This window comes from Grammomys surdaster, unplaced genomic scaffold (genome assembly GCF_004785775.1).
Source record: "Grammomys surdaster isolate TR1022 unplaced genomic scaffold, NIH_TR_1.0 125284, whole genome shotgun sequence".
Lineage (NCBI taxonomy): Eukaryota > Metazoa > Chordata > Mammalia > Rodentia > Muridae > Grammomys > Grammomys surdaster.
Window position 1 is genome coordinate 210233 of NW_021620163.1, and position 12252 is coordinate 222484.

The 12252-nt window shown below is 35.4% G+C and overlaps 1 protein-coding gene across 1 annotated transcript; it reads left to right on the forward strand.

Annotated features, from left to right (window-relative positions):
- Positions 1 to 10114: 10114 nt before the first annotated feature.
- LOC114637361 (olfactory receptor 4C15) lies at positions 10115 to 11050 on the forward strand. Its single transcript, XM_028785591.1, has one exon. The coding sequence runs from the start codon at positions 10115 to 10117 to the stop codon at positions 11048 to 11050; it is 936 nt and encodes a 311-aa protein (XP_028641424.1).
- Positions 11051 to 12252: the final 1202 nt, after the last annotated feature.

Sequence of the window (12252 nt, forward strand, 5' to 3'; positions counted from 1 at the left end):
CCTGGTTGGGCCTTCCTTCTTGTTTAACTCTTTTGAGTCTGTGGTGTATATCATGGGTTTTGGTACTTTATGGCTAATATCCACTTATCGATGAGTACCATGAATGTCCTTTTGGTCCGGTTAACCTTACTCAGAATGACAGTTTCTAGTTCCATCCATTTGCCTGCAAAATTCATTATGTCCTTGTTTTTAATAGCTGAGTAGTATTCCATAGTGTAAATGAACATTTTCTACATCTGTTCTTCCACGGAAGCACATCTGTAGGAATTCGTGGAATGCCAGAGTCCAGCCTCTACATGAGTTGGGGGTCATCAAGGACTAGGGATACTTGTTAGGTGAATAAGAAAACACATCAATTGAGGAAGTTGACAGGCTTGTTCATTTCTGTGAGAGCTTTTTCAACTCAGTAGTCATAATGCCCATATAGATTTGACTCAGCCTCAGTCTTTTATTGAAATCATACAAGAAAATTGGGATACAAAGTTCATAGGAGAGTGGGAAAATGCTTCTCTATTTTCCTGTGCCTACATTTTCTTGTAATACAGAGTAGTACAGATTTAGAAGAGATTAAAGAGAACTATAAAATCTCAAACATAAAAGTTTTGCAGCAAGTACAATATTTTTATATCTCCCAACTACCAGTCTCCGGTGAGGTTGGGGGCAGCAGTATTGTTACAAAGTCTGTATCTTTCAGACATGTGTGAGACAGTATGGTTTCATAAAAGGGCAAATGTGAGATCACACTGCTGACCTTGCAGTCTTTGGATCTCCAACCCACGTCAAACATCCTGGACTCCATCTGTCTGTCTACAAGAACATCCTCACTTAACCTGCATGGAGAATTCCTAGGGGGCTGCCACCATCTTCCCTAAACTCAAGAAACCCATTGCTGACTTTCTGGGAAAATCTGTATGTTATTCCATCCTCAGTTTAGTGATAAAAGTGTCCTGTTATTATACAGAATTGAGACTAAGGCTGCGGAACAGCTGCAAATTTACTCATTTCTTCCCGTGGCTCTAAGTTTCTTTCATTTCCACCTCTAGAGAGTGACTATAACACACATTTCTCTTGAATTCATGAACAGCTTTCACTTTAATATTGTTGGTAACATCTAGTTTCTGGATATAAAGCGGGCTTTGGAAACCAGGTCTTTCCAGGTCACAAAATACTGGTTTAATCAAAGGAGAAAGAAAGAGATGGGACAGTAAATAGATAGGGAGAATGATAAGTACTAAGAATAGTTGCAAAAATGACATCACGAGATGATTACACCAAAGAAGCAGTCTTTGGAGCCTTTCAGTACTCATACTGGTGCCCACAAGAGGTTGTAGCCTGGCACTCTGAAGTATGGTACCCCGAACAGGATTTTTTCCTTGTTATCAGATGTCCCAGGCATCTTGAGCTTAATTTAGGGTATCTCCAACAATGGAATATTGAATATATTCTATTAGACTTTAAAGTTTTATTTTAGTTTAAAGTATATAAAAATTATTGCAGTGTGTGTGATGAGGAGAGGGGTATGCCATGTCATGTTGTAGAGTTCATAGGACAGCATGTGGGAAATAGTTAACTTCGTCCACCATCTTCATCCAGATCACCAGGTTTGCTGAAAAGTGCCTGCCCTTGTAGGGTTGTAGTCCCACATCTGCCTCTGCTGCAAGGCATGGTTGCTTGGGGAGGCAGAACACAAAGAGTTTGATTGAGATCATTCCACACTCTCACCAGGGTGGGTGCTGGGCTGTTGAGAAGTGCTGAGGGACCCCTCCAGGGGTGAGAACTTGCAGTCTTAAATGTGGGAAAGTCAGACCTTCCCAGGTGTCCCTGGGCCTACAATGAGGCCTGGGCCACGGGGTTCTCAGACTCTTGGACCTCCAGGCACCGCTGGGAGTCACAGAAGAACAGAGAAAGGGGTCAAAGGGGTCTGGGCCTGGAGAATGGGAATCGAGTCTAGTCTAGGCCGAGGGGAGGGGTTTGGCGGTTGGGGGTTGGGAGTTGACTCACTCATTGAATTGACAGACTAGAACTCAGATCTCGATGTCTCTGTCTCTTGAGTTCTCAAATTAAGGGCCTGTACCTCTGTGTCTGGACTTTTCTTTACCTAAGATTTTCTGTGTACCAGGCAGGCCTTGAAATCAGACATCTGCTTATCTCATTCTCGTTTTGTCTTTGGATGCTATCTATCCCTTGTCAGACTAGCCACGTTGCTGGATTAAAATTCCTCTACACACACACACACACACACACACACACACACACACACACACACGTGTGTGTGTGTGTGTGTGTGTGTGTGTACACGTATATGTTTCATCCAGTGAGTGCACGTTGTATGTGGATATGTGCCATGATGTTTATGGAGATCAGAGGAAAGGTTCAAGGGTTAGTTCTTTCCTCCCATCATGTCATTCTCAGGGATTGAACTCAGGTTGTCAAGTTTGGCTGCAAACTTCATGCACTAAGCCATCTTTTGTTGTTTGAGAAGTGTTTTTTCTAGGTAGCCCTGGCTCATCTGGAACTTGTGATTTAATGTGGGCAGATGTTAGCCTCCCAACAGTTGATGTTACTAACATGTCTCACCACATAGGCTCTCATTACCAGTTCAAAGGCTGTGTCTTCTTATAATAAGCCACTCTTTCACATAATCTTTTAGATAAAAAGAAATGAGAAAAATTCTGCAATTTTTAGCAAATATTTCATTTAAGTTATTTAACCTCTACTTTGATTTTATAGAGAAAAGGAATCATAGTTAATTTGTATCTGTTCATATATTTTGTATTTTAGTAGCAATTCTAGCATCTACATGCCTCAATTCATTATAATTCACATCAAAATGTACTATAACATATTATATATTTTTCTTATAGTGGTTGGGCAGTTTATCACAGATCTCAGCTCTTATGTTTTTCAGGTACACAGGACTTTATGTAGAATTCTTCTGCGGCACTATATCCCACTGCTATGCAAAATGTTTTATTCCTGAACTTTATGAGATCTTAAAGCATTAGCAAATAGAATCTCAAGAAAAGATTACAACAAAATTAAAAACTAAATTCAAATTACATTTGATCAAGTAAAAGACAGACAAAAATATATTTGGAAACCAGTTCTGCCAGCTTTTTTTTACAAACCCAGGGGAACTAAGAATGAATCTCACAGGTTCACGACTTCTCAGACAAACTTGTTTAAAGTCCAGCTGGAATCAAGGAGGAAAGTTTGTCTCCTTTGTTTTCTTTTATCTGAGGCCATGTGGAGACAACACTAGGAAAAGGATGGAGGTATTCCCACCTGCACCTCACAGCTGTCCTTCTCTCTCCTAGAAGGAAGAGGGAGATTCAAACAATATTTTGGTTACCATCAACCAAAAGTCTCCACAGAGAAGAAGAGAAGGCTATCTTCAGATTTTACACAGAGTTTCTACATAGGATTCCCCTTTTCATTTCTAGAGATGATTTTGAACTATGACAAACTGATTTAAACTTTTCATGCTGTGGACAGGTTACTGTGTTTAATATAGTCATGGGCCTTTCACTTTGTAACTGTTTGTGTGAGAGTTACATAAACTCTGGTGCTTAGATTCTTCATCTACACTATGGATTGTGTGACCAATCACAGTGGATGCATACAGGAATGAAATGCACATGTGGAGCCCAGAGGACAGCAATTAGTAAGTGTCAAATGTAGCAGCTGTCAGAGTGAAAACTACTTCTTTAATATTTTCCTTTCTTTCTCTCTTCCTTCCTCTTTCTGTCCCTCCCTCTGTCCCTTCTTCCTTTTTTTCCTTCTTCTACCATCCTTTCCCCATCCCTCTGTTTTTACTTCCTCTCCTTTTTTCATTTTTTTCTGAGTATTTTTCTCAAAAGCTCTTTAACTGTTACAAAATAAAAATATTTCTTTCAGCTAGAAACCAGACAAAGTAGAAATCCACTAAATGGATATTTTCTATTGTATCTAAGTAGGACTTTAGATGTTTCAAACACAATCTCATTGGTCTAGTATACTAATTCTATTTTCAAAAATAAATTTAGTATGCTTTGAGACTGTATAAAGTATATTGACAGAATCATGAAGATGGAAGGGATGCTCCATCCTATGTAGTTATTACCAGAGAAAATAAAATGTGCTCTATTCACAAACACATATTGACATACAGCACAGAGAACACTGCATATCAGAGTGACTCAACTACTGATCTAATCATGTCCTGTTAATTCTCCTGTAGTGTGACTGGTACCATAAACATCAACAGGTCCTCATCCCAGAACTGTTCAGGAATGTGAAACTGTCGATGTTCTGAACTAGATTAGTGGTTTAGGCATTACATCGTCTCCTAAAAGGTATATAAATTATTAAGAGAAGAAAAATAGAAAGTTGCACATTTAGGGAAATCTAAAGTGCAGCAGTGAAAAGAGAGAGTGACAATTACTAATCCAGAAGGACACGGGAAAAATGCCTGTTTATTGACATTCATAGGAAATAGATTTTTCGGTTGGATCAAATAGAATAATGTTAGATCAAAATAGGATGGATTTAAAGAATTTAACCTAAAAGTCAAGCTATTACTTTTTTCTTAGTAACAGCAATATTTATGTGTTTTTTAGTGGTAGTACTTATATTGGATAACTGGTACTCATAATGTCTGATAAACCTAAATGCCATATATATATATATATGTATGTATTCTCATTAATAAAGAAATTATGTTATTGGAAGAATAACAAATATTATTACAAATATATTTGTTGTTAAAGTGAATGGGAAGGAAAGAAGTAATGCCTACTATGAGTAGTGGGGCATAGGAAAGCATAATTCCAGAGGTCACTGCCCCAGGAGACAGCTCTCGGACCATATTTCCTGTTGTAAAGGATCCCTGAGGATGAGCAGGTACCGAGTCGCCTTTCTCTGTGTATCTCTGGCTGTCCTGGGACTCTCTCTGTAGAGCAGACTGCCCTCAGACTCAAAGAGATCCATCTGCTTCTGCTGGCCAAGAGCTGGGATTAAAGGTGTGAGCCACCATTACCTGACAAAACTGTAGTTCTTCTGAAAACAAAAGTCATGGAATAATTTTCAGGACATGTGGACAGATTGAGTTGGTCCATATATGAGGATGCGGATTTGTAATCTTTATCAAACATAGGATGGTGGGGTTAATAAGAGACATTGTGTAGCACTAGCCTAACCGCCACACCTTCCAATCAATGATCTGAAACTCCACATTGTTTTTTTAAACTTAATAAAAGCATTGTGCATTTGCAGTTTTTATTTAAAAGGTTTTTCTTCAATACGTCTTCATCATATTATTTAACTTCATTGAGTTCAGCCCAAGTTCTCCCTCACTTCCTTGCCTATCTAAATGTTTAGGAGAATGCAAGTTGGTTTCTTGGGTTTTAAAACCAGATTTTCTACTCTAAATTTTTGATACTAGTAAAAAGACAAATGCTGAAAATAAAACATCTCTACTATTATTATATATGCACTTCTAGGTTATAAATTACATGTAAAATATCTATGCTAATTTTTTTCTACTTCCTCACAGGTACTATTAAATGTTTAATTATTACCTTTACCTATTGTGGATATTTTACTTAATGATTTTCAATTTAATAAAATTCTTCTTTGATTAGAAATCATTTTTATTAAATCTTAAGATATTTTTATTTTCATTGTATTTGTGACACAGAATTATAATCAGATATGAAATTTCCCCATCTCATTTTAACTCTAGAATAAAATTATAGAATTTGGGTTACTAATATGAAGAATACAAAGGTACTTATGATCTTGGAATTATATACTGATTCATTTTCTAAAAGGATTATTTGGATAAACACATATTTCATAGTAAAGTATGATTTTGCAAGGATATTTTATGATTGATTAAATTGTTACATCAGGTTGCATATGCAGGCACTGGGTAAGTAATACTGACATTGATATTTCCTTGTTGTTTTGGATTGACACTTTTCAGGATGTCATTACAAAGAATTATGCCCGTAACCTCTTGAGAACCAAATATTTTGAAGTGGAATAGTTTGTTCACTGATATCTAGATATTAGGCAACATTATTATTTAGTATTTTATAAAAAATTATAGCTTTTATTTTATTTTATTTTATTTTATAACTGAATTATTTCTCCCCCCTTTCATCTCTCCTAACCCTCCCATATAACTTTGCCTTCTCCCTTTCAAATTGATGGCCTTTTTTCCCCACTATTGCTGCTTTTTTTTTTTTTTTTTTTGCTAATAGAAAATAAGGACATTTTAAAATTCTCTTCAGTGTTTTATTTTTACTAATTTTTGAGGAACATGACTAGGATAACATTCCAGCACATTCCCACTGAGCTTCATTTGATAGTGTCATCATACACCACTGTGACATATTTGTCATCATTAAGAAATAAACAAATATATTTCTACTAACTAAATATCAAAATTTGTATTCAGCCAAATTTCCACTATTATGTGTATTATTTATGTTTCCTATTTAACTAATTGTTCAATTTCACATTATTTTCAGCAATGTGTGTGATAGTAATTTATATATACTTATAAATACTTATATTCAGGGAATTATAATATTCACATCACTGTCTCCTACTCCTTCTGTATCCTGCTGATTTCCCCTGTTTTCTGAACCATTCCCCCCCTACTCTTACTCACTATTTTCTTTCTTTTTTCTTTCCTCCCTCTCTCTCTTTCCCTTCTATGCACTCTGTGTTTATCAACATGTTCTTTGTGAAAATGCTGCTCCTGGAGAAATTTGCTTATATGTGTAGGTATTCCTACACATGTGCATACCTAGATGTGGAGGCCTTGAGTTGATGCCATGTGTTTTCTTTAATTGCTGTCTGCTTTAAAATGGGTTTGAAACAGGATTCCTCACTTAACCTGAATATATACAGGTTAAGTAATATACAGGTATGGTTGGTAAGCAAGCTCCAAGAATCAGCCTGCCACTGTCTGACAATCATGGGGGGAAAGGACATGGACCACAATGTCTAGGTTGTGAATCTGGACTCTGCTGTGTTCATGCTTGTACAGCAAGCACTTTGCTGAGTATCTATGACTATTGGCTAGTACTTCTCAAGCTTCCTAATGTTGTGACACTTTAAGAGCATTCCTCATGCTATGATGACCACCAAACATAAAAAACTATTTTTGTTGCTACTTCATAGCTGTAATTTTGCTACTGTTATGATTCTTACTATAAATATCTGTATTTCCCAATGGTCTTAGGTGATGCTTAAAAATGGTCATTTGGCCACCAAATGGGTCATGATCTACAGGTTGAGAACCACTGCTGTAGGCCATACCTAATTAATACCTGAATTAAAATTTTGTTGTTCTTTGGAAATGATAGCAGTTATTGAAAAATACTATTTTTATTATTCCAGATTAATATCATGATTTGATTTTCCTCCTAAACAACTTGTTTTTCTTTTGTGAAGTAAGGCTATGTTAGCTAGTAATAGATGTAGTGGGTCTGTGGGCTAGAGTATTGAACCTGATAATTATTAAGGGCATTAAATTGCATTTGTATTTAAATAAAATGCTATTTCTAATTGTAATTATGACAAAATATTTTACATTTGTTAATGAGTATGAAGAAAAGCACTCATCACGCTTTCCCATACAAAAACAAGAATTAAAACTAATATGTGTTCTCTATGTATCTGGATGCAACAGCTGTGTCTCTCAATTTGCTATCTATTTCTACGGGATTCCAGAATCCATATGTATCTATATATTATTCTCACATGAAAACTAGTTTCTGTTCTAATGATTAAACCCATCAGCAGAACTGAAATCTGAGTCTTATTAAATTTGAAGGACTTGAAGTAATATGATACATAGTGGATAGTTTAGCTTGGATTGAGAGGGCATTAGATTCTTCTAGAACATAATTGCTCTTTTCTTTAAATATATATTTGTTGCACACTAATTGGAATATTAACATGAATTATGCTTTGTGATGTATTTACTTGTCATAAATTTTCTTTCTTTTTTCCTTTTTCTTCTTTTACTTCTATGCCTTTCTCTGAGGTTAAACTGGCCAGTGTTAAATTATATCATGATATTTTTACATTAGTATAATGGTTATTATTAGTATAATGGTTAGCATTGTTAGAATACTATATATGGTTATTATTAGTATAATGGTTAGTAGTATGGTTAGTATTAGTATTATGGTCTAATAACCCTATAGGGATTGTTTTATCCTGTTCTTCTTTCAGGTATAACTGGTGAATGGATAAGGGGCTTTGGTTACAGACAGTGGTGAGAACTGCATTTGAGAACACATGGGAGTTGCTCCTTTAAGGGAAAAGTGCATAGCTGTGCCCTGTTGTTCTATAATCATGCAATAATGTGTTAGCTGACTGTCATTCCTTAAGATCACCTTTTCTTTCTCAATATAAATATACACATATATATGCATATAATATGTTATATATGTATAATATACTTTTTTATTCAGATATCTTAACAAATGTATATATAAACATTTATATAAGTATATAAATATATGTATATATATATATATGTGTGTGTGTGTGTGTGTGTGTGTGTGGTTTCATTAATGTATTTCAGTTTTCTACAGAAGAGAAGACTCAGACACAGTTGAAGCCTGTGGAAAACATATTTAAGACTGAAGTATTTATCTGGTGGTCTTATGGAAAAACTATCTGCAACTACGGAAGCTAATTTTTTTTGTTTTTTTTTTTTTGGTTTTTCGAGACAGGGTTTCTCTGTGTAGCCCTGGCTGTCCTGGAACTCACTCGGTAGACCAGGCTGGCCTGGAACTCAGAAATCTGCCTGCCTCTTCCTCCCAAGTGCTGGAATTAAAGGCGCGCCACTACTGCCTGGCCGGAAGCTAATTTTAAGAAGATGAACTATTCTTAGAATTTCTACGGACATTTTATTATTAGTTGTGGTTTTATATTTTCACATTTGATGCTTTTTATAAACCTTGTAGTTGAGCTATTTACAAACAGTAAAGGAGGGACCTTGTACTTTAGAACCAGAAAGTCTATGTTAAAATACCAGTTTGAACACCCTTTGTTAGTTTGAGAATAACACCTCTTACTAAAATTTTCACCAAGAAATAACAATATAATAATAATAATAATAATAATAATAATAAAATAACAAATTATAATAAACCCACTACTCCTTGTAACTTAAGTTCCTAGCAGTTGCTTAACTTGTATCATCTCTTACCCTGACAACAAGTGTGATTTTATCATGTTCTGGTTACAATTTAGAATGTTCAATTAAATGGAAAATCTCAACACTTTCAGTAACCACATTACAAATAAAAACAAATATTTCCTGTAGGTCTGTGTAACTTTTAAGAATAAATTAACTCATTTGACATTCCAGTTATCCTCAGATGTTCAAGACAATTTGAAATATGAACAAGATTGTCAATTGTTTCTACAATATATTTTGCGATTCTGCTAGAAGGTGAGTGTTCTGATCACACATGGAAGACTATTCATCTGTGTTTCATTTCAAGCAGATTAGAGACATGATTAATATATAATATTTTCTCTATATGTATAACATGTAAAAGTTTCATAATGCTTTTAATTATTCTCCTTCAGGAATTACTAGGTAAAAACATGTATTTGTGTTTTACAGATTAACAATAGCCAGTACTTTAATTCTACACAATTTTCAAAAACTGCCTTCAGGAAATGACTTTTTCTTAAAAAGTCATTTTTTCTTAAAACCAAGTTTAGAAGTGGACGTCTTATGTATATTATTCCCACACTAATCTCCTTTACCCTTTCCAATATATTCTGTACTCCTCCTTTATAACTCATGGTCTATTCTTTAATTACTATTATTATATTTATATTTATGCCTATCATAAATCTATCTACCTATTACTCTCTCTGTGTAAATGCATATATATTTTGTTCAATTCACATAGTGTTGTGTATATGTACATGTATTAGGCAAAGCACTGATTTTTTTCTGTCCTTACTCAAGAAAAATTTGTTTACTACTACCCCAACATGTTGATGATAACATAATCTTATTCAAAACACTGTTTCCTAATAATTACAGGTTCATGTGAACACAATTTTACTTCACAATCTTCTTGACACTATGCAAAACCAGAGTTTTGTAACAGAATTCATATTCCTTGGACTTTCGCAGAACCCTAAAGTCCAGAAAATAGTTTTTATTGTATTTTTATTTGTCTACATTGCAACTGTTGGGGGCAACATGATAATTGTGGTGACCATTGTCTGTAGCCCAACACTGATAGACTGTCCCATGTACTTCTTTTTGGCATTCTTGTCCCTATTGGATGCATGCTTCTCTTCTGTCATCACACCAAAGATGGTTGTGGACTCCCTGTATGAGACAAAAACGATCTCCTTTGAAGGATGTATGATGCAGCTCTTTGCTGAACACTTCCTTGCAGCAGTAGAAGTGATAGTCTTGACAGCCATGGCTTATGACCGCTATGTAGCAATTTGCAAGCCCTTGCACTATTCTTCCATCATGAACTGGAGGCTCTGTGGCACACTGATGGGGATAGCTTGGGCAGGAGGCTTCTTGCATTCTATCATACAAATTATCTTCACATTGCAATTGCCCTTCTGTGGACCCAATGTCATTGATCATTTCATGTGTGACTTGTTCCCATTACTGGAACTTGCCTGCACTGATACGCATATCTTTGGCCTTTTAGTGGTTGCCAATAGTGGGTCTATCTGCATCATAATCTTCTCTATTTTGCTTGTCTCCTATGGTGTCATCCTGTTGTCTCTGAGAGCCCACAGTTCTGAAGGGCGATGGAAAGCTCTCTCCACCTGTGGGTCCCACATTGCAGTTGTGGTATTGTTTTTTGTCCCATGCATATTTATATATGCACGGCCTCCATCTGCTTTCTCCTTTGATAAAATGGTGGCAATATTTTACACCATCCTAACTCCCTTGCTCAATCCTGTGATTTACACTTTTAGGAATAAGGACATGAAAAATGCTATGAAGAAAGTGTGGAAGAGATTGATGGTGGTTTCTGATGGAAAGTGAGAGAGAAAGATATCCATAAAGAAGCCAAAATGATTTTGATAAAAACATTCTGAGATTTCATTTGTATAGAATAGGTCATGTTTATCACTAGCAAACCATCTTTAAAAGAGTCAAAAATGATGTGTTCATGTTATTTTTAGTATCACTTCTTAGCTTGCTTCTTGTTATTTTTCAAGTGTATATTAATGAGCTTTGAAATTTGTGCTTGCTTATATTGTAGTAATTTAAGAAAAAAAGGAAAAAGAATGTATGTATCCGGTTATTTGACATTCACTCCACTCTGTGCAATATGTCAAAACATTTTACAGATTTCACTGACTCCTGTAAATAATCGGGATTCAGGACAGGGGGACAGTAGAGCACTCGAGAATCTCAACTGTAGGGTTTTTTTTTGTTTTTTGTTTTGTTGTTGTTGTTGTTTTTGCCATATGACACCAACATTTAGTGTGGGCTTATCAGCAGCAGCTACATAGTGTGAGTACTATGTGACATATCGAAATTGTTGTGAGATATAATTTGATTAAATAAATTGGGCATACTAGGTGTGGTGACACGTGAGTGGCTGTTTCATACTGATTTATATGGAAATGGATTGGGGCAGATTCCATAAAACTTACTTCTTAATCAAGTAATAGAAAGGGAACACTTGAGCAAACTCTATACTAGCAACAGGGAAACTGAATAACCTAATTTCCCCATTACCATAGTAATAAGGCATCCAGAGCACCAAAACCCAAAAAATCAATTTTAAGAGTAGGGGTCATTTCACTTTTCTTGGTAGCTTTATTTTTCTTATCTTTGACCATGGGAATGAAAATAATTATAAATGAAATAGTCATCAGGAAAATGACCTTCCAATTCAGCCATATATCAACTATCAGCGATAGTTCAGTTTTATGGGTCTCAGTTATATATTTGGTTTTTGAAATAAATGTATTTTCAGAAAGGATGCCTAAATTTCCATGTTATATCAACACCGATAAAATGCCAGTTTTTTATGTAATGTGGGAACAACACTGAAAAATCCATTCCATTTTTTCTTTAACCTTTCATGCCAGTTCGAAGTAAAATAGTTCATTTTATTTCGCTCTTCCTCAAAATAAATGTGGAAGAAAATTTCATCAGTCCTTGGAAGGAAGAGTTCATGAGATATTATGATTAGTGTCCCAGCAATCATCTGCAGCGTTGCTTTATATTACGAA

Excerpts from the sequence above, each read along its gene's own strand:
- LOC114637361 (XM_028785591.1), top strand. The coding sequence starts at position 10,115 with ATGCAAAACCAGAGTTTTGTAACAGAATTCATATTCCTTGGACTTTCG.